The sequence below is a fragment of the Seriola lalandi genome, unplaced genomic scaffold, assembly GCF_002814215.2.
Source record: "Seriola lalandi dorsalis isolate HSWRI2012SDOR001 ecotype SW California unplaced genomic scaffold, Sedor1 jcf7180002054953, whole genome shotgun sequence".
Lineage (NCBI taxonomy): Eukaryota > Metazoa > Chordata > Actinopteri > Carangiformes > Carangidae > Seriola > Seriola lalandi.
In genome coordinates this window covers 1,474,018-1,501,379 of record NW_019525504.1, presented here as the reverse complement: position 1 = coordinate 1,501,379, position 27,362 = coordinate 1,474,018, and the positions used below count along the sequence as shown (strand labels likewise).

The following is a 27,362-nucleotide window of genomic DNA, read 5'->3' as shown; positions in this document are numbered from 1 at the left end:
TCAGACCTCGGGTTTTACCACTTGAGTTGACAGTTGAGCCGAGACATCCGGCATCATCTGATTCAGGGGCACTTACAATCACATACTATCTTAAACTGAGGCTGACCCCCTGACCGGCAGGTCACAGAAGATCACCACTCGAACCACACAGCCTGGCTGCTGTCTACTCAATTCATAGCTCATGTATTTCTTTATGGCTGTATTGTTTAGTTTGGATTGATTCGGTTCAAGACCTAAAATTATAGGCTGCTGTAAGGTAATAAAGCTTTGCATCGCAGTAATGCTGCAGTGTTACTTAAAGCCTGAGCTGAAGTTCAAGACTCAGACTTTGTGGGGTTTTTTCAGTTTGGCTCCTCGTGATGCCTCTCTGCAGCTCCCTTGGCCCTCAGCTCTCTTCTCCGCTCCTCCTGCTCTCCACTCTGCTACCCACTGCTCCTTTTTTCTCCTTCCAACTCTTTTGGCCCAGAGCTTCTGTTTTGTTTTTTTTTGTTGTTATTTTTTTTCCTTCTTCCTTCCACTATGGCCAACTTTGACTTCTGCATTCTTTCACTACATGTGGGCTAGATTTCTTCCATCCATATGCTGCTTATCCTCTGTTGAAACTACTTATCCCTCAGTGCCCTGTCTCAACTGTGTGTGTGTGTGTGTGTGCGTGTGCATGTGTGTGAAAATGTTTTAAATGGCTGTTTGAGGGTGAAGACTTGGTTTTAGGGTATTCAGTTGTGATGGTTAAGGTTAGGGTAAGGGGCTAGGGAATGCATCATGTCAGTGAGTGGTTCCTAAGAATATAGTAAGACGTGTGTGTGTGTGTGTGTGTGTGTGTGTGTGTGTGTGTGTGTGTGTGTGTGTGTGTGTGTGTGTGCAAAAAATGCAGCTACTGTACATCACTGCTAGATGTTCTCATTTCCCTGTATCCCGGTCTCACACAGACACCTAGAAACACACACTTGCACACCTGTCTTCTCATGCCCTGTGGCAGGGCAGCAGTGTACTGTAGCGTACTGTAGGATATGTGTGTTTGAGTGACTGCAGCTGCTTTTGGCCATCCAGGCTGCCTCCTCGTTTTCAGCTTCATTTCCCCCCGTAATGAAGATTCAGAGGCAGCGCAGCGACTGGCACAGGGCAGAGGAGGAGAAGAGAGCAGAGGAGAGAGGAGGGGAGGGGGGGGATGAGGAAGGCGCAATAGAGGAGGAAGCAATGACAGCAGGAAGAGAGGAGAGGCAGACATGAGAGTCAGGGGGAGGGGATGGAGGAGATGGAGGGAGAAGAAAGAGAAGAGGAAGCATCATGATGGAGGGAGAAGAAAGTATAAGAGAATCCTGAGGAGGAGAAAGGGGAATGAGGAGAAAGGAGGAAGAAGGGAAGGAGAGCGGATGACTGGGGAACTCATCCTCTCTCCTTGAGGACAGCTACAACAGAGGAAGAGACAAAAGTGTGATGAGTTTTGTGATAAAGATGACTAGAAAAAAAAGTAGCTCCCTCTCTCTCTCTCTTTCTCTTTCCCTCTCCCTCTCTCTCCTAATTACCTCCCTGGCTGTGATGAATGGCACAGCTCTTCAGACCCAATTGGCGAGCCGACCTTGTCATGTGTGTTGATGGGGTGGGGTGACTCTACACCCCCCTCCCACCTCTGCCCCCCTCTTACCTATTGTACCACCTCCTGTGGAAGCAGATGCTGCTAATATCTGTGTGTGTGTGTGTGTGTGTGTGTGTGTGTGTGTGTGTGTGTGTGTGTGTGTATAAACACTTTGAACACTTTTTGTGCACTTAGACACGCACCTGCCTCACTTCATATTTTCTTATAATAATAATAATAATAAGATGATAGCACATCCTGTTATTTTGCATATAAACTTAAAAAGGTGCTTGACTTTGATTTTTACGTTTTGTTTCAGAAGTCTCAAACATCCTGAAAAATCTCACTGTTTATTCAAATACCTTCTCCTTAGTTGTTTTCTGCTATTAGCAATCTGTTGTTTGATATATTTGATTAAAATCAACATTAAACATTTTGAAAAGATATTACATATAATGAGATTTAACTTGGGTCTTATTTTTATTGAATTGGCCTCCATCCCATCTGTAATAAAGAGATCAATGAGCATTGCAAAGAAAGCTTCTGACTGACGGCGGTTTGATCCTTGGCATCAGTGTATGGGTGTGATGTATAAATGTGTGAGTGACTGGGTTAGTGTAGCAAGTATTGTGAAGTGCTTTTGGTGGTCGCTAAGACCAGAAATATATGCTATATAAATGCAGTCCGTTTACCGTAAGCAAAGCCTGCAATTGATATAAACATTTAAGAAATTTATCAAACAACTGCTTCAGAAATGTGAAGATTTTTCTGCTCTTCTCTGTTTCATATCATCGTTGAGTAAATATCTGTCTTTTGGACCGTTGGTTGGTTGGACACCTTGGACTCTGGGAAATTGTAAAATACCTTTTTTTACTATTTTCTGGCGTTTCATAGACTCAACAGTTAATCAATAGACTGACAGATTAGAATTAAAATGATAGTTTGTTTTAGCACTACATGAGCAGTCAGATGATTAGAAAGATTGCAAGCAAACCCCATGTTAGCCAAACTTATTTGGAAGAGAAATGAAAATGAACAGTAAAGTTATAATCCCAATTGAGAATTGTAAACCACCTACAGCCTCCTACACTCTGCAGGTACAGGATTATATCAGGTGTGCTCATCTTTTGTTGTTTACTTCAAAATAAAGTGGTTTAGATCATTTGGCTAGTCTGTTGCAATTTTTACAGCCTGTCTGATTGTCAAGTGGTAACACGAGCTCAACTCAAGATCCGCTTACTCGCTTCTTCCGGGGCTTTCGACCATATCTGTCTCCGTCAGCAGATGAAGTTGTCATGCTCAGTCGTCAAAGGACTTTTCATATTTCTGAGCACTTGTCTATGTTTGCTAAAAAGATGATGTTGATTTTTGTATCTACTATCTTTATCTGCATTGCATTATGGGATTTTTAGTAGAAAGCAGTATACATGTCATGGACACTACTTTTGAGGTCACTATATAGTGCATAGATTTTAGCCTCAGAATTCAGACACTCAGATAAAATGGTGATTAATAAACCAGCCTCAGTGGTGCTCAGATTTATATCATGTTTGAACATCTGCAACTGACCAAACTAAATCTACTGATGTTCCTGTTTCCCAGGTCAAGAATGAGCCGTGCAGCTCAGGTTGTTTTCAGACTGATTTTTGCCTCGCTGTACCTTGTTTTTGTGATGTTGCAACATTCCTAGAACTCAGCAAATACTTTGGTGAATACAGTGTTTTCATAACTGACAGAAATTGTAGTCATCATGGTAATAAGCTGAAATTCCTCCGTCCCTGCGTGAGCACAATGGAAAATAAATTCTGTGTGAAACGCAGCAAGTAGTTTGATAAGTACCTTTTGAATATTCAGAAAAAGGTGCTTGATACCAAGTGTTTACCTTGTTAGTGATGTGTCCTGCAAAGTGTGTTTGTAATGGTGACAGCTGAAAAAAATTGATATATTTTATTTCCCCATGTTTCCATCAGTCAGTCATCTGTTTCGTGTTTCATTTACGTTGTGTCACTTCTCCCCTGCAGACCAGTAAGAACTGGCGGGCTGCGGTAGATCTGACGGGCCGGCTGCTGACAGCTCATGGTCAGGGATACGGAAAGGCTGGCCAGCCAACCTCCCACACCACCGACTCACTGCAGGTAAGACGCCAGTGACTTTCTCCCAACTATCTCTTCTTCTGTTTCTCCACCAGTCTGCCTCGCACTGTGGTTCTGTTGGTGGTAGAAAAAGCTGAACCAAGACAGGCCCTGTACTACACAATAATGTAATAATTCCCTTAATGAAATAATAAAAATTAAATGAATTTAGCAGTTACCTTTGTTGAAAATAGACCAAATGATGTACCTGTACTTGAAGAATAATGTAATGAAATACTGTCATTTAATTTAGTATTTTATACCCAATTATTTTTTATTAGGAGTTTATAACATTTTATGGTTCATTTTTGTTTCCACACTGGCAATGTAATTATTTTTGAATGATATTATGTTGGATTTCACTTCAAGGGGCAGATGTGGAAGTTCAAGTTCAGTCTTCATTCAGTCTGAAATATAGGACCGACAATAAGTGCAACAAAATGACAGTTTCAAACACCAGTCAGTCTTTGGAGAAAGAGTGAGTAATCCTACATTAGCAATAACTCACTCACAGTTGTAAGTAAGGTGCATAAGATCTTTATGTAAACATAAGGGCTGCAAAACAAAGTGCAATATCCAAATTGCAGGAGCTACTTTATATAGTTACAACATTGTTTTGCATTGTAAGCACCATAAGCATTGGGGTGCTACAGAGACATCCCTACAAATCATATCCTCCAGACGTAAGGAAACATGTTTGTTTTGTACAAGGCACAACAAAAATCACATCATCTTCATTTTTCTTTTTTAATTCAGTGAATATGAAAAACAAAAACAATCATTCCAACTCAAATTGTGACTCAAATTGCAATATCTGCCAAAAAAATCCCTATGAGATGAATAATCCTTATGATTTTCTTTTTCTTTTTCTTTTTTTTTGCATATTGTGCAGCCCTAGTAAACATTACTGTAAACAAATGACAAATAACTGTTTGTAAATTCCATAAAGTGCAGTCATCCACATATAGTGGATGCAAGCCTCTGTTATTGTCTGTAGAGGGGGGTTGAGTTGGCCTGACTCTTACGGTTTCATAGGAAGGAATAGCGGATGTTGGCTTGGGTGTGTAAGTAGTTGAGGGTCCTCACAGCTTGAGAGAAGAAGCCGTTGGTAGAGGCGGTCCTGATGCTCCTGTGCCTCGAGGTGTGAAGAGGCTGCGGCTGGGATGGGTGGGGTCCTCCACACTGCTTGCGGGGGCACCACCATGCTTTATTGGAGTGGTGAATGGAAGGAAGAGAAGTGCTGATGATCATTTCAGCCATTCAGACCACATCACATGTGGCGTTGTTGGTTTGCTTCTTTAGTCTTTAAGGTCTAGTCAGCTAAACCTCTGGTTAAAAAAACCTACATTGCTGGATCACTTTTCAATTGAGTAGACTACATTTTTGTGCCTGTATATGCTTATTTAATCATTATATAAAATGGAAATCCTGAACAGAAACTAGGGTTTCATTTACAGTTGCATCACAACTTGTTTTTTTTTTTGTTTTTTTTTACATTACAATGAAAACATGTTACAAATGCAAAATTATTTCCATTTTGTGCATATTGTTTTCGGGTTGTCCTTCCATCTGTCCATCCCATTCTTGTGGACACAATATCTCCATACACAATATTTCAGTAATGCCTTGAGGGAACTTTGAATTTAGCACATTTTACTTGGACTCAAAGATGAACTGATTGTGAAGGGGAGATTGTGACCATATTTCCTGCAACTTGGCTGCTTGGTGGAGGCATACAACCGCGAGCTGGTAATTCTAGTTAAATGAATGCAATACTCTTACGGTCATCACTTTTGACAGTGTGAATTTAACGTTACTCTACTGTGATATATTTTCCCAAGCAGGCAGGTCTGACACTGTCTGCAGTCACATGCAGAAGCTTGTCATCTTGGGAAGTGACGGTCTTCATCACCTGCACATTGTTCAACCTGTGAAGAAGCACATAGAAGTTGTTCATTGCATCTTGAAGGGAGACATCACTGACCCGAATCTGTAGTGGGGCTTTATAGTCCGTGATGGTCCGGAGGCCCTTCCACAAGTGCCGCGTTTCCTTGCTGTCAGTGAAGTGTCTGGTGATTCTGTGTCTATAATTCTGCTTCTCTGCTGCCACGTCTGCTTTCTCCCCACATCTGATTGCAGTATCTCAGACTGAGCCGCCGTTGTCAGCCCTGGCTTCTGGTTTGCCCTTGAGTTGATGGTTTTAGTGACTGTGACATCATCAGTACACTTACTGATGTAGGCTGTCACTGTCTCTGTGTATTCCTCTAGATCGATACATTCCCCACAGGAAGCTGCCTCTTTGAACATGCTGCAATCAGTGGCTCTCGCTGCCGTCCTGCAGAGCTGAGACGGCTCCCTCTGGCCAGACCTTAATCTGTTTCTGGATTGGTCTGCATAGCTTCATGCGTGCATGACAGAGATGTGGTCTGAATGGTGAAGATGAGGGTGGGGGAATGTTTTAAAGGCATTATCTGTGTTTGAATAAATAAGGTACAGTATATTCATTAATCTGTTAACTCCCATAATACATCTGCACAGTTTGTTCATACAGGATCACTAAGAAAGGACAGTCCGAGATATTTTGCGTTGTTGGTTTTTTCTTTGGTCTTTAAGGTCAGGTCAGCATAGGCAAAACAAGATGTGGCCTCTGACAGTCTATAAGGTTCCCATGACCAAAGTCTAGAAGCTGGAGAAAACAATCAGCTCCCACATAAAGAAGTGGCTTTTACTTCCATGTTGCCTCAGCAGTATCGGCTGCTGTGGGAAGCATATATGGGAACTGCCTGTCTGTATCCTCACAGAGGAATAGAAGTGCACCAAAGTGAGGCTGAACATGACCCTGGTCGGGTGCAGCATAGGAGACTTGGTTTTGGTCCTGTGACAAGTCGTCCCACTTGATACAAAGGGACACCAGCCCAGCGGCTATGGCTGGTAGTTGCTGAGGTCCACCAGCAAGAGGAGGCGATGGGAAGTCCAAGGGAAGTCTCACAGGCCAAACAGGGGACAACACAGGAACACCTGGAGCACCACAAACTCACCTGGAATAATCTATGGGAGATGGAAGGAGGCAGAATTAGCTTCATCATCAGAGCCTCCCACGATGTGCTTCCCTCTCCCAAGAAATTAAAACTAGTAGAGTGGAGAAGATCCTTCATGTCTGCTCTGCAAAGAACCAGCAACTCTATGGCACGTCCTTACCAAAACCTTTTACCAAAGTCTTTTTCAAGACCGTCAGATTCTCCGGCAACTGGCAAGTATCCTGGCGCAAAGGAGAACTGTTGCCAACGTCCCATCACCCTTAACAACAGGCATCTCTAACACTGCTGCCTTAATGGCATGTACACTACTTTACATTAACTGTCAGATGATGTAATGCAACTGATTGGTCAGTAGTTTGATCTTATCCTTTTTTCTTTTCTTTTTTTTAATTTGTGACTTTGCACAACAAAAACAAGTGTGACAGAACGGGTACATATAATGGACAGACATGTAATTGACAACAAAAACAATAAACACTTATTGAGATTTAAAAAATGAAAAGAACATGATGTGTATGGTATGTGTGCGTGCATGTGTGTGTTCACGGTTTGTATGTGACGTAGTTGTATGTATCTGATATGTATCTGTTTTTTTGTGAGAGGGTGAAAGGGAAAGTATAATGGACATTAATGATGTAATATGAATATAATCGTAGTGAGAATAATAAAATAAAAAACAATTTAATTTATATGATATTAAAAAAATGAATAATGAAAATTTATCTCATGACAAAAAATATGCTAATATGATCTGATCCTTCTGATGTTAACCTCCTCCAGAGCAGGTTAGGAGTTGCGCATAAGTTACCATGGTGATGGTGAACCACCATTGTAATCCTGAAAACCCAGGGTTAAACCTGAAGCTATATTTATGTATTGTTTGTGCAGTCAACAAATATGATTAATGTTTTCTACATTGTACAAACAGAGGCAGATGTGTTTGTGTGTGTTCCAGCTCTGGTTTGTGCGACTGGCTCTTCTCACCAAGCTGAACCTCTTCCAAAACGCTGAGCTGGAGTTTGAACCCTTTGGCAATCTGGATCATCCAGACCTCTACTATGAGTACTATCCCACTGTTTACCCTGGGAGGAGAGGTATACAAAACACACACAAACACACACACACACACACACACACACACACACACACACTCTGCTTGTATAAAACCATACCATTCTGTCCTTTTGGCTCATTATTATTGACCTTTATGTGGGAGGAGCACTTTTGGTATTGATCACAGAATCTTTGATATAGAAAGTCGTGCGCTGTAAATCCTGCATTGTTTCACATCTCTTTTCATATTGCACTTGTCGAAAAGCTGCTCTATAAATTCCCATGGAGCCCCAACTGAAGGTTGAATAGTACTATTCATAATAGTGCTGAAAAGCTGCTCCGAAACTCTTATCTGTGAATTTTGAATGTGTTATTAGCCTGCTCTCCAAAAGGATTTTGCATTTTACCCACATTTTTTAGGATACACAAGCATACCACCACTGTCCTATTAAATATTCAAAGGAAAGTTTCTGCCAGGAGCTTGATATAAGACTGTATCGTCAAGAAGCTCCAACAACTCCACTTGTCTCCAGCAGTTCTTTGGTTTTGTTTTTCCTCTTTTTACACTGCATGAATTGCTCTCTAATGTATTCCCATTACTTTGGATCTGCTTCGCCCCTTGGGCTACTACAGTGAAGGCAGTAGCAGAGACAGAGCTGCATACACACATGCACGCACACACTTGTGCAAAAAAACAAAAAAAAAAACAAAACACACTTTAAGCTACACTGCACAGCCCTCTAAAGAGAGCTCCAATTGACTTTCCATTGCTCAATTTTAAATGCTTTGTACCCTGCTAGGTGCTCGCAGACAAACTGGCACGAGTTGTGTAGCCTGGCATCAGAAGTCGAACATTTCTCTCGGCCCAACATTTCTCCGGCCCAACACTTGACCGCCTTCAGAGACAGCTGCCCATGTATCACTCTCTCAAGAATTAAGATCGACTGAGCGCTCGAGAAAGAATCTTTGTTTGAGGGTTATTAATTTATCTGCCAAATGAAAAGTTGAGTCCAATTAGGACACAGAAATATTAAGTAGTGTTCATTCATGCTCAAGGAGCATTCATTCATGTCCTTTTCCAAAACTACTGTATATATTAATGCTTTACTTTTAGTTTAGACATATCAATAAATTAAGAGAGAGATGCATCAGTTTTCTCACAGGTTAAATAAAACATACTCAAAGCTTCCTTCTTTTAGAAGGGTTTTTCTTTTTTTTTTTTTGGTTGAAAGAATATTGGCCTCTGCTTCAAAAATCAGAGTCAAAATTTGGACATGCAGACAAGACAGAGGGAATTCATTACTATGCCGAGGCAAACAGGTAGTGCTGAAAGTCCTGAGAGTATTTAAATGTCTCAGATTGAATCTAAAGGTCTTAGATACCATATTAAAGGTACCCTGTGCAGTTTTCTTGTAAACAAACCCAGTTCTGTTTATATTCAGTGTCTCTCATCCAAAATTACTTTTTCTGAATCTTTCATGTCTTAACAAATGTGCAGAAAGCATTTCCGTTTCTGTGAATCATTTGCAAAGACTGTTTTTATTGGTTCACCTACATTTACCTTTGCAAGCTAGCAGTCCTCTTCCTCCCCCGCCCTTTGTTGGCACATTGCAACGTTTTAGGCACCCGTCTGCGACCAACTGTTATCGAATGGAATAGCTCGAGTGCCTGGTTGGACCAGGAGGTGACACAGCAAATTTTTCTGCACATCTTCACATCTCTGTATCTCGCATCTCTGATATCTCTTCTGTAAAGTTAGTTGGACTGGAAGCTTGGTGATGTTCAAATTCCCCGAGCAGAACCCCTCAGAAAATATGTGATTGGCCACCAACCGAACTCGACAAAAACAATTTTCTAAGATTGTATTATTTCTTTTTTTATTTATTTTCATTTTGTTAGTAGTTAAGTTTCAAAAGCTTGACTACACGGTCCGGTAGGGAGAAAACTTAACACCTTCAATTTGGACTTTTTATACTTTTTTCCTCTTTTTCTTCTTTATTTTCCCAGAATAACCCACCACAGATTTATTACCCAGAAACTCTCAGTAGCTATGGCCCTGATCGTGACTGTTCGCTGGGATAGTAAACAAACTACAGGCAAACTGGCAACATGCTAGCTGCTTGGAACATGCTCTCACTGGCCAGGCACAATAGCCCGCTAGCTTGATACCAGTTAACTTGCTAACTTGTCAACAGTAAGTTAACACAAACATATTTGTTCCATCAACTCTTGTATCAGAACTGCCTTCAAAGTTTTCCAGAGCAGTTTATACTCCAGCAGAAGAGGATTATTTAAAACTGGGTAGAGCTGCACAGCTGATATGACAGCTTCCTCTATTTAGGTCACACCAGACTTCTTCCAAAAACTCTGAAGTTTTGATGGTGTGCTGTTGGTCAGTGACGTTAGAAATGAAGTTAGAAAATCCGCTGATAATGGGCAGTGGCGTTCAAATGAACTTTTACTTTAACATTTCACAAGAAAAAAAAAAAAATGCTGTTCTGACCAAGTCCTGAAAGTGCAGGTGGGTCTGATAACACATGTGCAAAAAAGAGCACAAGATATAAACAGAGTGGCCACCCACTCATCACAACAATGCTTTATAGCTCCACTCCTTGTCAAAAACTCCACAGGGTACCTTTAAATGTATTTTTTTAATGTCTGTGCGAGGCTGTGGTTTTCACGGGTTGTTTTCCTTCTCAGTTATAACATTTAATTCTAACAGATACTTTAAAGGTATAAAATGTCTTAATGTTAACCTAATGAAACTTGCTGATACCCAGGAGAGACTGAATAAAGAGGTTGCGGGGGGGGGGGGGATAAGACCGATAGACAAGAGAGATAGAAATAGAGATACATAGACTGGCAGAAGCAGCAGCCACAGATGGACTAGCTAGCTGAGTTTCAGATCTGATGACAGTATCAAAGAGACCCTGATCAAAGCCTGGGGACTCACCTGAATATAGGCTCTTCCTCAGGGATATGTGTGCCTGTGTGTGCCTATGTGTGTGTGTTGTGCGAGAGAGAGACAGTGTGAATGATGTAGAGGCAGAGAGAGATAGAGGGATGAGGCAGAGAGATGAGTGATGGAGCTGTGCAGCACACCCAGAGAGAGAGATGAGAGGGTTTAATAAGCAACCATACGTAGCTCAATGCCATCTGTAGGTTCCTGCCTCCGGGGCTGTGTGCAGTCTGTGTGTGGGTGGATGGGTTTATATTCTCATCCCGTGCTCTGTGTCTTTCTGTCTCTCTCCCTCTCTCTCTGCCTTCCCTCTCTTTTTTTTTCTCTCTCTCTCTCTCTTCCTCCTGCTATGTCCTCATCCCACCCTGTTTCTTATTTTCCCCTTTCCCTCACTTATTTTTTCCTTCCATCTCCTGTTTTCTTCTTGTCCTCCCCCCCTCCCTCCCTCCCTGCTGTCCAGGCTCCATGGTGCCGTTCTCCATGCGGCTGCTGCATGCCGAGCTTCCCCAGTACCTGGCCAAGCCCCAGGAAGCTGTGGACCGCCTGCACAATCTCAAAACCGTCTGCCTCACTGTTAGTACGCGCACACACATACACGAACACAGCCTCTGGATGAACATAAAGATATGCATACTCTGTAGCATTCACACAATAAAACCACACACCCACAGAAAAAGCACATTAGCCATACTAATCTTCAAGCCCACCTGTATAAACAGCCAAATGGTTGGATTTTAGAGTTATTGAATATGCAGATTCTAATACACACACATAAAAAAAGCCTTCAGCGATGGCGGTGGAGCAACTTCCCCCTCTGAAGTTTGAACCCTCCCCCCTTTCTGGTTAACAGATTCTGGAGAACTTGGAGAAAGGCTTGGCTGAGGATGGCAGCATGATCACCCTAACACGGGAGAACAGGCAAGGTAAGAAGCACACACACACACACACACACACACACACAGACATTTAGCTACAGACCTGGCCCCAATCCCAGACTGCAACACACTGTAGGAAGAGAGTGAGGTCATGGGCCCTAGTGGCTAACACACATACACACACACACACACACACACACACACACACACACAAGCACTGAGGCAGAGGTACACCTGGTGCAGGACTGCAGCATACCTTGGCCACACATACACACATTCTCAACCACACAAAGACACCATTGCGGTGCTCTGAAAGTGTTTAGCACCTCACTGCTTCGGTACTCGCGCTGAATATCAAACGGTCTCTCAAGCCCTTCACACCAAGCAGATCAATACAGATCGATCCTATCCAATCCACTCACATCTGCACAAGTGTGCTGGGGAAATAGGCACCTTCATCTAAAATTCACCAGGTCTAGGTAGACGCACCTCAACATAAGCTGATGTAAATAGACTTCATCTATTCTTCATTCTATTCATCTCTTCTCTTCTCTTCTTTTCTCTTCTCCTGTCTTCTCTTCTCTTAGCAGTACATCTTAATGCAGGTTTCTCAGTCCTCATGTTTGTGAGTCCTTTAACCACTAATTTAGCAACTTTTCCAAAGGTGTGTCATTTTTTTTTAAGCGACTAGTAGCTGTTTAAGCAGCTAATTCACAGCAATGAACAACAACAAGCCACTCGGTGAAGTTGAGCTAAATGTAAGATGCTTGCTTATAATTTGGAAAATTGGCAGGGTGACGCATGTACAAATGTGTGTGTGTGTGTGTGTGTGTGTGTGTGTGTGTGTGTGTGAGAGTGAGGGTGTGCCGGCTCTGCCCGTTTCTCCTCTTTCTAAAAGCAGAGTAATAGCTGTGCCCTCTGTCTCTCCTCTCCCTGCCCACGCAGACAGTCGACAGTCAAGTCAATAGCGCAGGGCCTTGCCTTCACACATCAGACCCCTACTGAGTGATTAGCTCTCCTCCCCAACACACACACACACGCACACACACACACACACACACACACACACGCACACACACACGAGTGCAGTGATGAATACTAATAGGACTGCACACAAGCTCTTCCACACGGTGCACTGTCTAAGGAAAAGAGGAAAGCGGAGTGTGCCGCAGTGTCTTCCTCACCACCTTGCCTTAAAATAAACCCTGGTGTGGGGAGAGGGGAGGTGTAATGAGAGGGATGGGTGGAGGAGAGGGGGGGGGGGATAGGGTGACGTTACAGGGGACACCCGAAAAAGTGAAAATAGGAAGTCACCCTCAGAGAAATAAACCACCTGTCTCTGTCTGTCTTCTTCTTCTCTCCCTGTTTTTTAGCATCTCTTAAACTGTGGCAGTCTCGCCTCAGCCGGGTCATGTACTCCATGGCCAACTGTCTGCTGCTGATGAAGGTAGGTGTGTGTGTGTGTGTGTGTGTGTGTGTGTGTGTGTGTGTGTGTGTGCGTGTGTGTGTGTGTGTGTGCGTGCGTGCGCGTGCGTGCGTGCGTGTGTGTTTGGTCACGTTTGTGTGTGCCACAGTGAATGTGTCCCTGTATGCGTGTCTGAGTCTGTCTGGATGTGCGTGTGTCTTTTGTGAGGGAGTGTTTCTGCGTGTGTGTGTGTGAGAGAGAGAGAGAGTCTCAGAGATCTTTGATGCCAGGCTGGTGGAGGATTCACAGTGAAATCCCCCTAGACTGACCACTAATTGGATTCGTGGTCAGTGAGAGAGAGAACAAGACAGAGAGGGAGAGAGAGAGAGAGAGAGAGGGAGGGAGAGAGAGAGAGGGAGGGAGGATGGAGTGTGGATTTGGAGCAGACTCTACAGAGAACCACAGTGCCATCTACTGGTCAGTTACAATATTTTTCAATTACTTTGCCTCAATTTCAGTTTCAAGATTCAGAACTCTCACCTTTTAAGGACCATGACAGGGACTGTTGTTTCACATTTTCCACAGATCAAAATACTTGATATAACTGTTGACAGTTTAACAAACCATGTTTGAATGTAGACATATACGTGTAGGAGCCATTTACTAGTTTGTTTGTTGGGTTTTCTATCATTTATCTGTTTTGAGTTTAATCACTTTAGTTAATTAGTTTTACTTTTTTGATAATATTCTCTTTTGTCATTAGTCTCTTTAGATTATTTGCTTATGTAACATAGTTAGTTAGGGTTGACTAATATTTTGTTTATTTTGTATAATGCTATGGGCACATGAGGTTATTTCGGTAGGTAGACTGGTTTAGGACCAGCATGCACCTGGGTGGGCCTATGGTTTTTTTTACCAGAGCAGGAGAGGCAGCAGGAAACATGATCCATTTGTTAATTGGTTTGCTGCTTGTTTGGATAAATAAATCAAAAGGAAAAAAGAATTGGCTTTGTTTGGACGATGTATTTTTTTTTTGCCTGCATAAACCAAATCCCCCATGATGCATCAGTGGCCATTTGATTTTGATGTTGGAGTTTAATTTATTTGAACGACAAATAGCCACTACAATATGTCTGATACTTTTCAGGCAGCCATTGTTTTTTTTTTCTTCTTCTTCTTTTGCAGTATTCAGAACAAAATGTATTATTCAGATATTTTTGAAGGATCAGAGTCTTCCCACATTAAAGAAAGATAATAAATACATAGGTACTTTATGAGAATAAAATGCTTGATATTTTAAGGTATTTATGGTTGAACCCCTGTAACCACGTGTTAATGAAGAAAACAATGTCAAAATGAATTACCTCTTTTTTTTTCCTTTCAGTAGGTGATTACAAAAGAAGTTAAGACAAGTGTAGGCAGCCATTGTTTCTATTCATAACTGTGTGGTATGAAATAAAAAAACTTGCTTGGGGGTTGTAGAGTGAGGAAACACTGCAGACTTAAACAGTGTTAAGAAATCACTATACTAGGTAGACATGGTGTTCTACAGTATGCATTGGAAAATGTTCAACAGCAATACAGACTGTACACGAGGTGTAGTTAAAGGATAGCACTACTTTTATTCAGTACTTTCTTATTGCCTGTAAATTACATGAACATTTGGTTCTTACTGAACATGGAAATGTTAAAAACAGGAGTTTAAACAATTTGCTCAAACAGCTGGACACCAGTTTTTAACAAGCGTTACTCAAGCAGAAGGAGCTGTGGATTCATTCATTTGGTTCTCTAGTGAATTTTTACAGCAGCAAGATGGTGTGTGCAGGACTGAGTCTGAATAAATTAGCATGTGTGCGTTCATGATAGTGAAGCAACATGTCACCCAGTGTGGCTCACTGATGTGTTTTTAATCATTATTGAACAACAATGGAGCTCTGTGGCACAGAGGAGTAATAATACAATATTTGGGTGTAGGATACACTCACTCACTTTATTTACTATGAAAAGATATATTCAAAATAATAATAATAAATAATGATAAAATATTGCACTATAATACACGTACATGCGCACATTGCCCCATCCCAGTACACACTTTATCTACACATACACACACACACACACACACACACACACACACACACACACACACACACACAGACCTCCTGACCTCTCTCTGTCACCGGGCTCAGCAGTCCAGTCACCATGTGAGCAATGTGTAGCAGTGCGGTGTGGAGGTGGGAGAAGGGTCACATCGCCCCGCTAATACTCCATATGTTTGATTAATGCCCTCTCTCTCTCTCTCTCTCTCTGTCTCTCTCTCTCTCTCTCTGTCCCTCTCTCTCTCTTTCTCTCTCTCTCTCTCTCTCTGTCCCTGTCTCTCTTTTTTTCCCTCTCTCTCTCTGTCTCTCTCTCTCTCTCTCTCTCTCTGTCCCTGTCTCTCTTTTTTCCCTCTCTCTCTCTCTCTCTCTTTCTCTCCTTCTTTCTCTCTCCCTCTCTCTTTTTCTCTCCCTCTCTCTCTCTCTCTCTCCCTCTGCCTCTCTCTCTCTCTCCTCAGGACTATGTTCTGGCCGTGGAGACCTATCACTCCATCATCCAGTATGAACCTCAGCAGAGAGTGCAGCTGCTCAGTGGTATAGGACGCATCTTCTTGCAGGTTTGTATATTCTCCCACACACACACACACACACACACACACACACACACACCCACCATGTGCAGATAATACGGCACCAGTTCCCTGGATACAGACACAGCAGAGTCGAGTTTACCATAAAGACTAGAAGCAGCTAATTTAAAAATACACCTTTGTTTGTTTAAGCTGTACATACTAAGAAATGTAGAAATGAAAATTAGGTTTAGTGTGGGTTATTTACTCCAAACTTGACAAACACCAGTTGCTGATGGTGCCGATAGGAGCAGGTGAAGGAACTGTCTGCAGAGCTCACAGGAGTGTGTTGAGCTGGTTCCAGGCAGACAAGCAGGACTCTACCCGGGAACTGACCGCCCGTCAAAACTGAACCGTCGGGAGAAGGTCCATTATAAGAGAGGTGACTGGGAACCTGATGATCACTCGGGCTGAGACTCAGAGATCCTGTGTAGAGATGAGAGACAACCATCACTGCAGCACCAATCTGAGCCTTTTTACAGAGTGACCAGTTGAAAGCCTCTCCTCAGTGAAAGACGCATGAAAACACCTACAGGACTCTCAGACTGTGAGAAACAAGAATTTCTGGTGATGAAGCCAAGATTGAACTGGTTGGCCTCAGTTTTAAGCTTCATGTCTGGAGGAAGCGGGACACTGTTCATCACCTGTACAACAGGAACAGGGAGACTGGTCAGGGCTGAGGGAAAACTGAATGGAACAAAGTACAGAGATGTCCTTAATGAAAACCTGGTCCAGAGTTCAGGACCTCAGACTGGGCTGAAGGTTCACCTTCCTGAAGCACAACGCAGGAGTGGCTTAGAGACAACTCTGTGAATGTCCCAGACTCCTGACCTGAACCCAAATCTAACATCTCTGGACAGACCTGAACATGTGTCCTCATCCAGCCTCACAGAGCTTTAGAGGATCTGCAGAGAAGAACAGCTGAAAATCCCCAAATCCAGATGTGCAAACTTGTCACGTCGCACCGAGAGGACCGGAGGCTGCGATCACTGCCGAAGGTTCTTCAACTGAGTTCTGAGTAAAGTGTCTGAATTATGTCAGTGTGAAATTTCAGTTTTTCCTTTTTAATAAATTTGCAAAAATCTCTATAATTCAGTTTTTGTCATTATGGAGGATTGAGTGTAGATTAATGAGGGGGGCAATTGATTTAAATAATTTCAGCACGAGGCTGCAACAAAACAGAATGTTAAAAAAGAGAAGGGGTCTGAATACTTAGTGAATGCAGTGTATATTTTGTTGTGATCATTCTCTCTTGTAATCGTCCTATATGTCTTGAGTCAGTTCTTTATTCGTTCTTGTCTCATTTTACAATACACACTCACTCTCACATACACACACGGGTGAGTAGTTAATGTGTTACTGCTGTTTTGTTCTTGGCTAGATCGGAGACGTTAAAACAGCAGAGAGGTACTTCCAGGATGTGGAGGAAGCCTGCCAGATGAAAGGGAGCCAGTCCAGTCACACCACATGCATGCTGATGAACAGGTATGTCTGCCGCCCTGTTCATCCGTGGTATTAACGTGAGTCTTCAGTGATCCGATCACAAGCGGTCAGCTCTCAGTGCGTCAGTTCACACCTGGATTTAAAACGTGTCTCCGCATGCGTCTCTACATGTGACCACTTGTGATTGGATCTCACTTCCCTGCTCCGTATGCAGATAAACGTGGATGAGTTGTTGTTTTCAGCCACTGCTCACTGTTCCATATTTTATCCATTTGAAAACAGTAAAGTATTTTCAGTTCATAATAAACTGTGTTGGGAATAATCCGCCTGTCAGAGGACGTCAGTAGAGTAGCTGCTCCTTCAGTGTGGTCCAGGACACATTGACATTCACACTGCTAAAAGAATGTGGACCCATGTGGTCCAGACCTCCTCTGAATGTGGTCTGAGTGATCTGATCTCAAATGTGTCCTCATTGCGTCTTGGCTGCGTTCACACCTGAACTTAGAGCTGACCACCTGTGATCAGATCGCCTGAGATGGATGTTAATACCAGGTCTGATCAGGGCCTTAGTCGTGCATTTAGCGCCTCTCTACTGTGCGTGCGTGTCCGTGTGGACTTCATGCTGTTCAGGATCATTTTCACTCCACAGATTCGGTACTTCCTTCAGGGCTTTTTGCAAGTTGTTGCTTCCACCCTGCGTGTGTTTTAACACAGGAGGTCACACCTCTGTAGCTCTGGCCTAAGGAGATGTGGAGTATGAGATTGACACTGATGCCATGCTAATGCTAACTTTTCAACGGCAGTCACGTTATGATTCGCTTTTAGGTATTGTTTTTATTTATACTGTTTTAAATTGTTTTAGTTAAAAAGAACGAAAAAAAAAAAAGAGAACAATATGACGTGTGTGTAATGGGCCAATCACCAGAATATTAAAACCAAAATGTTACGGGAAGGGCCAACAGTTTGACAGAGAGGGACTCACAAGCACTAACACACCACACCAAAACAAGAACAGAGAATCTTGTTGTTTTTGAAGAATCTGAATCCCTAAAGAAACCCAGTAACACAACACCTTGGATGAAATGTGTGTGTGTGTGTGTGTGTGTGTGTGTCTGTGTGTGTGCGTGTCTTTTTTTTTTCCAGGGCCTTTGTCTACCTCAGTCAGAACAACTATGCTGAAGCACATGCATCCTTCACTGAAGTCTTGAAAATTGACCCAAAAAACCCTGTTGTAAGTACAACCCCATGCACTGCAATGTAATACTGCAGCGGCCGCTGTTGCAGTACAGCCAACAATATGTTTTCACTTTGTCATTATGGATTATTTAGTGTAGATTGGTGGGTAAAGAAATGCATCCATTTAATATTAAATCTACAACATAATAAAATGTGCCAGCAGGGAAGAAGTCTGAATACTTTCTGAAGCCTCTGTAATTATATATTGCTGGTGTTTATCCGTTTAAAGTCACAGAACGCTGCTTTTTGTTTCCACATTTGAACTGTAAAGTTGATCTTTTTAAGGGAAAAGTAGGTCGCATCATAACAAGCCTTGAAAAGACAGTTCATCTGAACTTGGATGGGCATGAGTACTCGAGTTGCTGACGCCTCAGTTGGCGTTACGTGCACCATGGCAGCCGTGACCAAGAAAAGTGATGTCTGGAAATACTTTGATTAAAAAAATAAATAAAAGAGGACAATGATGTGTAGTTCAAGATATGTGGCGTTAAACTTGCATATCATGTTCTCCGACAGCCGAACAGGAGGCTTGGTCGGGGAGGTCCGCAGTCGGTCACGGACCTCCCGTATTTTGTTTTTTATGGTAAAAATTTATTTATATAATTTATTTGCAGGTAACCGAGTATTCGTTAATAAGGTAATGAGAGTACTCAGTATTGAAATTACTGAAAACGCCTATCCCTAATAGTTATGTTGCACAGTTTGTGACTACTGTAAAGTGTGCTCAGTGTCATTTGATCGATTCATTTGTGGATTGAATTGGTTTTGTGCCAAATATAATAATAATAATAATAATAACATATAAATTATAATAATATAATAATAATATAATAAAGATAAATTCACATTAAAACTCATCTGCCCCTCCTTCTGTACATTTCCAGGCCAACAACAACGCAGCAGTGTGCCTGCTATACCTGGGCCGTCTGAAGGAGTCCCTGGGCCAGCTGGAGGGTCTGGTGCAGCAGGACCCCGCGCTCTACCTCCACGAGAGCGTCCTCTTCAATTTGACCACCATGTATGAGCTGGAGTCGTCTCGCAGCACCCAAAAGAAGCAGGCTCTGCTGGAGGCCGTGGCCTGTCGGGAGGGGGACAGCTTCAACACACAGTGCCTGAAACTAGTCTAAGAGGCAGGAGGTTGGACTGAGAGAGGACACACACTACTGCATTCTCCTCCATTATGACAGGAAGTAAACCCCCACCGCACCCACCTTTAAAGCTTGCTAATTCACAATTTCTAAATTAGTTTTAAATGAGTTAGTTTAATCTGTACTAAAGCACACGTGTGAAACGTTGCGGTTTTACAGGGGGGTGTACTGGACTATCTCTTGTCCAGGCCAAGTGATTTCCCAAGCAACAAGCAGAGACTCATTGAAGTCACTTGACCCGGACAAGAAATGGAAGACAGAGGGGCCGCTATGACCTGCGAGGTGACAGTCATACAGGGAGTTACTGTTAACAAGATAATCATCGCTACCTAATCTGCTAGCATGTTGAGGAGACTGTGTGAGCCCTTGTCATAATGTTATCTTTTAGACCATACTGGATGTGGGTCTGATGATGTTTTATGTATTTTATGTCACAATGGATGAATTAGGACTTAACATTTAAAAAACACATTTCACTTATTCCTTTTCATCTACTGGTAAGAACTGGTGAGTCATTCGCTGGTTGAAACACACATGAAAGAATTTGAGAGCAAATAGTTTGATAATAGCACTGTAACACAGAAAGATTTTTAAAATCTTATTAATCAGAGGTTATGTTGCCATGATTGTTCATGAAGGGTAAATATTTTGACAAGAGGTTGTTTTGCTGCAAGTCTTAGTCTTTCTTCTCTGATTTCTGGCCTCTCACATTTGAAACCTTTGGACTGATTACATTGGAATCAGTGATAAGGTTCTGCTGCGTCAAAATTAATTACAATGGAAAGAATAAAGAAAATGTGGGAGGTTCATCAACAAACTTTACCGTATTTCTCCCTGTGCTTCACTAATTGTTCAGGGACAGATGTATTAAGCGCTTCTTCACTGATTGGCTTTTTATAAGCTACAGAAAACTGGCCCACTGGCACCTTAGGCTGTCTGCAACAGTCCGGTGACTCTACCTTGCAGGTCATGGCATGTGGCAGGCCCTGAACAATGTCCCACCAAGTAATGGTCCAGCACTTGACACGGGCATTATCCTGAGCTTCAGTGTGCTTTAAGACTAATAACTGTCCACAGAGGTCCTTTCAACGCTCCTTCGTCATCAGACACCTGAAATACTGGATTAACAGTCAAAGACCACTCAGTTTCAGTTTTCGATAGGTTCATTAACTCATGCAGTGAAAATGAATAAGTCCGTCAGACAGATTGTATCCTTTTCTTCTAAACAAAAAAATCATGTAAAAATATTCAGAATCCCAAATTGTACACAGAATAGATAGATTTTTGTTTAAATTATTATATAAAAATTATTATCTTGTTAAATCTTTTATTGATTTGTCCTGGTTGATCTTTAATTATCACTGTTTACATGTTGTGTTGATCATGTTTGTGTAAAGGCATCTGGAATAAAAAGAGGCCTAAATAATGGTGGAATAAAACTGTTCTTTTAAATCAACTAGCGTAGTGAATTGTGTGTGTGTGTGTGTGTGTGTGTGTGTGTGTGTGTGTGTGTGTGTGTGTGTGTGTGTGTGTGTGTGCGCACAGTGCCAGTCAAAGGTTTGGAAACACCTACCCATTCATAGGTTTTTCTTTAACTATTTTCTACATTGTAGAATTGAAGACATCACAAATATGAAACTAATAGGACTGAAAGAGTGAGAGGCAAGGAAAACCACCACAACGGGAAAAGTTGTGAAGAAGAATCATTGCTCATGTTCTCATTGGTTGCACCGATGAACAGTCCTATCATAGCCGTCATATCATATTGTAGATGATGATACTTCTGAGTGAGGATGAGAGTAATGCAGCTGAAAATATTTTAACATTTAGAAAGTGGACTCAATGATGTTTAAAAGTGAGTGTTTATTTATAGGCTGCAGCTAGTCTAAAACTGTTTTAACAGCATTTCATTTACTGTATATGAATTTACACATTGAAATATAGACAACTGACAATTCACTCTCAGTTTTAACCTCAATCCTTTTTCTACCGAACATCATGAGGCTGTTACTGGGTCAGAATGTGACATTACAATCATAGATATATAAACCCCTGTCTGATGTGTTTCATTTATATCTATAAACCTCTGTCTGATCTGTTTCATTTATATTTTCATCATCTGCTGCAGCAGAACTTCCTTCCCATCAGGTTAGAGCTGAATAAATATATTTAACATTTAGTCCAACAAACAGTAGATTCCAGCACTTAACATCCATCCAGGATATTAAAGTCTGCTAAATAATGTGGTCTAGTGGACTACACTGAATAAAATGTAGGCTAATATTTTACTTATTGACTTTATTCTTCAGCTCAGACGCAATACTGCTGCTGTTATTTAATAATCACACATTAATATCTTTCTGGCTCCACTGGATTCAAATGGAGGCGCAGCTCTTTATTTAGGCAACCCGTTGTCATGGTGAATCGTGGAGTCGGAGCTCCATTGATGATTCTTCCTCATGTACGCGGTTAACTCGGAGTGAACACACTCAGACTTGATTGAAGTGACTCAGATCGGCTGTTCTGGAACCGAAAACTCAGAGTTTCCATCTCAGGATTCATCAGCTTCAGAGTTCAGAGTTAGGCTCATTTGTTAAACCTGCTTTCTGGAATAGACCCCTGCACTCCAGTGTTGCTTTCACGTTGCCTCTAACGTCTGATCATCTCTGTAAAAATGGTTGGTGCAAAAAAAGAGGTGTGCAAACCAGGCAACACTTTAAGACTACTGTTAATAATATCGGCATTCGTAATCTGTATTGGACATGAGGGTAGAGAGGATGATAAGTAAGTAAATAGCGATATCTAATTTGATTAATTTTGAAGGTTGCCACCGGAAGTATTAGATGCTCTTTTGTCTAACTTCATATACAGTCTGTGGTCTTAACACTGCTGGAGTTGACTGCAATGAGATATTATTGAGTCATTAGAGAATAATGCCCTCCAGTGGCAAAAGTCAGGAACTACTAATCCACAGCATTCTGTGGAAATAATAAAAATTGTTATTTATTATTTATTAATATTATCATTATTGCAGCTTTCAGATCTTGCATTATTACTCATGCATTAATATTAATGTTTATGGTATCTGTTCATATTAAACCCTAACGTGGAGATAGAAAAATATTTGAAAACGTTTTCCTACATTTTGATCTGTTGGTTTTATTTTGAAAGTTGTCACCCAAGGTATGTACCTTATAGAGACTGTGCATTTACTAACTATTGTGTAGTCGTTAGTAGTCTTCATGGCTGTACAGAGTTTAAGACTAATGTGGACAGTGTATGTATCCATATACATAAATATAAACATGGGGGTGAATAAAGTATTGATAACGCTTCACATGAAATAAACTCTTATGTTCTTAAGTGTTTCTGAGTCCTCAAACCTTCTGATTATTTGAAATACATGAAAATATTTTCAAAAAAGATTTCAATGTGGACTTTTGGACCCCACTGTATATATGTGCGTTTGTGCATACACTCATTATATACAATATGTATATTTAAAAAAAAAAAAAAAAACAGATTTAAAGTAGCAGCAGTTTTATTGTCAGTTGAATAAAGGGTTTGCAGCATGTCCAGTCACATTCAGTTAAAATTAACAGGTACTGATTTAGAAACGTTTGAATATAACAATGGAAAATGCTGATATCAGTTGCATAATTCATTTTTCAAACATGCCACTGACGCTAAGTTTGACAGAACCTAACATATGAGATAAATAATTCAAGAGAACAAGGCACTGCAGATTGTCCAGTGGTGGAGGAAGTATTCAAACCCTTACATAAAAGAGAATTGTAATTATTACAATTCAAAGTTCTACATTTGAAATATCACAGTAAAATTACCAAAGTATCATCAGCATATTGTACTCACATATCAAAAAAATAAGTAATAGTAAATGGCCCCTTTGTTAACTCTAATACTGCTATTGTATTATATACTTTTGACAGTAGCTGGTAGAGGTGTACCTCGGTTTAAGTACTTTAGTTTGTACCATTGCAGAAACCATAGAGTTGTCAACTGTAGTAAAAGGAAAAATATTTCCTCCCTTAGAAGGGTAATAAAGTAGTACTTGAACCTGAAATTTTACTTAGTTACAGCATGAGTAATTGTGATTATTTAGACTAAATGTATGTTATATCATTTCATTTACCGTTAAAAACAGTCTAAGCTCATAACATGCTGATGATTTCAACCTCCTTTGCTACAGAATATGTCTCTAAACTTTCTAACTGAAAACCTGCTTTAGTCGTCGGGCAGAACCAGATTAGATTGGAAGGAGCATCTCTCTCTCAGGTTCCTGCAGAGAAGCCACGTACTTCTGACGAATGTCAAAGTCATCAGCTGGACGGTTGTAAGCCTTCCACACAGGTTCCCCCACAAACAGCCTCATGGCTTTAGTGTAGTTCTGAAGAAACAAAGTGTTAAGATCAGTCTGAATGTGGCCAGATAAAGGACTAGGTCAACTCTGTCTTCATTTTAAAATCAAATTAACCATTTAGTGCTACCCTGTAATAAAAGTGGCTCATTAGCTTCTCTCACAGACACCAACAGACCTTTTCAATGCAGACATTTTGAGTTGTCATAGCAGCAAAAGCAAAGTTTAATTCATAACATCCATTCCATGAAGGCGAGCTGGTTCCAGAGCTCTGACCCATGGTGGCTCACTGATGTGGCTTACTGGGATGGAGCTGAGTCATTGTTGTTTTTTTTTGTGATATTCGTTTATCCTGTGCTCTTACTAGTCAAAATGTCTGTTGTGAACCAGGTCTTTTCATTTAGTTAGCCAGAAGCTAATGGATGTTTTAGCTGCTTTAAAGAAGTTTGAGTGAGAAAAGCTTCCAAACTTAGAAATTCAGGCACTTTAACATTGGCTGCCTGGAGAAGAACAACCACAGATTTAAGTTTAACATGTCAAAGTTAAAAAACAAACAACAGTGGCAACAATATTGACTATGCTAACGGTAGTAACATATCCCCCAGCTGCAACAGTAATATTGTAACTGTAATGCACAATGTATGTCTTCTGTGGATTCCTTGTAAATAACAGTAGAATTTCCTGTGTTCGGTCGAACAAATACTATTTAACAATCCTCATCTGCTCATTCTTTGGTCAGGTTGCGCTCTCAATATTTGCACTGGTGTTTCAAATGTTATTGTTTTCTTTAGCAACAGACCAATTTCTCCTCAGGCATCATTTAAATTTCATCTTATCTGATCCAGTGGACTGAGTTACATTGTTAAAACTGTCAGTGTTGAACAGCTATGCATCCAAAGATAACCAAAAAGTAGTTAAGACAATTACATTAATTTACACTCCTGAAACATTCATCAACTGTGGCATCATTAATGCTCTTGAGAATGCTAAGAGAATGACTCTTGTGTCCTCTGGGGGCAGCAACAATGGGAGAATATCATCTAGTTGTGTATTATTTAGCAGATGCTCTCGGACGTACCGTCTCATCCAGGGTGAAGCGGTGGTAGATGCCTGCTGGTAGGGTGATCAAGTCTCCTTTTCTCATGGAAATCCTGATCCACCTGTCCTCCTTGTCCCTGACGTCGAAGTAGGCCTGGCCGTCCAGGATGTAGCGGATCTCATCATCCACGTGCAGGTGCTCTTCAAAGAACATCTTCAGCTGAGACGGTCGGACAAAAGAATAGACAGAGGCCTGAATAATGGTGGTTTCTTCATTGAATTATGAAACTTTTACGCCCAGGTCAAGTGGCAGCTGTCCAAATGAGCGTCATATCAAACTCACACTCCGATGTATACTTAAGCAATACGAACACGAGAGGGAGTGAGCTGTCACACGGACAACATGTGGCTATAAGCTAACGTTAACTGTTATAACAGTTGGCTAACGTTAGACTTATCTGATTTTCTTTCTCATCCATATAGATAGGTGCTGCTGAGACTGGAGCTGCAAACCTGAGGCCCACAGCTGGCTCAGGACATGTTGAGAATTTATTTGTGAAAACAGAAGAAAATCAAAGTGTGTGTGTGTGTGTATGTGCTACATTTGTTTTTACTCCACATTATTATGTAACAATGTTTTGTTTGTCAGGGGGAAAAAATGGTTCTAATTAGGGAATGTGAAACACATTGAAAGGAAGATGAGGATTCTCACATGGTGGGCTATAGGTCACTCTGCAGCACTGTGAACTGAATAAAGAACACAATATTACAGGCCAGTGTCCAAGGAAGGCAGAGATAGCGCCTTGCTGGAGTGGCCAGCCTCAGGAAGCACATCTGATTACCTTATATATTTAACTGTTTAACTGATAGTAATTATCCTGAGAATTCTTATTGTTGTTTAAACAATTAATTATTAACATCCATAGTTCTAAATGAATGATTACATCTTTACTTTCTTCTCTCTCACCTACTGGTCATGGAATAACTCTTCTCCAATCAAATGATTTGGTCAGAACTAACTGTTGTATACTAATTCTGTGCAGGTTATAAACTCTTCTAATGCAGTGAAGACATTTCTCCAGTAACTCAAATTACTTTCTACTGTTGCTCCAACAAGGTGGCAGCATCTTTACCTTTTCCTCATAGTTGGGTAGTTTGTCCTTGTGAATAGTGATGATGTCCATGTAGGAGTAGCCTTGGTCTTTGCGGATCTGCTCCAGCTCCGGGTCTGTTTCATAGATATCAGCATTCAGCTGCAAAAAAAAGGGCAATAGCTCTCCTCAGAAAAGAAACTCATCCGTGGAAAGTAACTGAAGCGAAAACACTCGTTTAGATAAAGTGTTGCACATTAAACCAAAGTCACATGCAAGAATTAAGCCTCTGTTTGTGCCATGTTATGCTAATGTGTAGATATTTCAACTTGGGTTATTTTCACAGGTTCCAACGCTTTTTTTTAAATTACTGTTAGCACAACAATGTAACACATACAACAAAATGTCAACATATTTTCTTACAACGTAAGTTTTTTTTTAGGGTCACAGTGGTTATGTAACCCGGATTAAAGTTTACAGAGGCTTTGTAAATGAATGAATTGCTTATACTTAAAACATAAAAGTTGACTTCAACTATGTATAAGACACATTTCTGTTCACCTTGGTTAATGTAGCAGCTAGCTATGGTGTAAAAACTTTAAAGACAGCAGCTGTGGCGGTTGTAACGTTACCTTCCAGTAAAATACCCCGAGCTCCTTTAATTCATCCAGGGACACAGGCTGGTTTGGGTTCAGTCTGTGCGGCTTTCTCTGGTCTTCATCAGAGCTGTCCATGAACCAGGCTTCTAAACCCATACTGGAGCTGACCGCCGCACGTTTCAACAACTGTAACTCAGAAAACACACAATTACAATGTTTGGAATAGACACGAGTGTTGCAGTTGCATGTCACATGACTATAGCCACATTTCCTGTATACGATAGGGAGGGACGCTGTTTGCTCCTATCCTGATCATATCCCTGTAAAAATGGGCGGGGCTGGTGTGCAAACCACACTACACGTTATGACTACTGTTTATTATATCGTCATCATTGTGCTTTGAAAATGAGGGGAGAGATATTAAACAGTAAGCTATCCAAATTGGTGAATTTATTTTGAAGGTTGCCACCGGAAGTAATCGCTTTATGTACAGTCAATGGTTTTAAACCTGCTTGGAGTTGGCTACAGTGACATATTGAATCGTGAGTGACCTCTAGTGGCCACAGTCAGGAACTACTACTCCACAGCCTCTGGTGGAAATAATGACCGTTTGTATACTTGATTTATTAATATTATCAATATTACAGCTATCAGCACTTGCATTAATATTCATGTATTTATACGAATGTTTATGGTTTCTGTGTTCAAAGCAAACCCTAACGG

At 41.2% G+C, this 27,362-nt stretch overlaps 2 protein-coding genes across 2 annotated transcripts in view; one reads left to right on the top strand and one right to left on the bottom strand.

Annotated features, from left to right (window-relative positions):
• The window catches only part of trappc12 (trafficking protein particle complex subunit 12), a 38,981-nt gene extending 17,992 nt beyond the window's left edge, over positions 1 to 20,989 (top strand). Inside the window, exons 4-12 of the mRNA XM_023394744.2 lie at positions 3,598 to 3,711; positions 7,702 to 7,840; positions 11,219 to 11,331; positions 11,609 to 11,681; positions 13,007 to 13,080; positions 15,596 to 15,694; positions 17,088 to 17,191; positions 18,293 to 18,380; positions 19,270 to 20,989. Of these exons, the coding sequence (XP_023250512.1) occupies positions 3,598 to 3,711; positions 7,702 to 7,840; positions 11,219 to 11,331; positions 11,609 to 11,681; positions 13,007 to 13,080; positions 15,596 to 15,694; positions 17,088 to 17,191; positions 18,293 to 18,380; positions 19,270 to 19,512 (1,047 nt within the window). The 3' untranslated portion in view covers positions 19,513 to 20,989. The remainder of the gene's footprint in view (positions 1 to 3,597; positions 3,712 to 7,701; positions 7,841 to 11,218; positions 11,332 to 11,608; positions 11,682 to 13,006; positions 13,081 to 15,595; positions 15,695 to 17,087; positions 17,192 to 18,292; positions 18,381 to 19,269) is intronic.
• A 2,067-nt stretch (positions 20,990 to 23,056) lies between these two features.
• Positions 23,057 to 26,909, bottom strand: adi1 (acireductone dioxygenase 1). The gene is made up of 4 exons (XM_023394745.2): positions 26,673 to 26,909; positions 26,083 to 26,202; positions 24,990 to 25,169; positions 23,057 to 23,941 (listed from the first exon to the last, which is right to left on the bottom strand). The coding sequence occupies exons 1-4, from the start codon at positions 26,793 to 26,795 to the stop codon at positions 23,801 to 23,803; spliced, it is 564 nt and encodes a 187-aa protein (XP_023250513.1). The 5' UTR covers positions 26,796 to 26,909; the 3' UTR covers positions 23,057 to 23,800.
• Between the last annotated feature and the right edge of the window lie 453 nt (positions 26,910 to 27,362).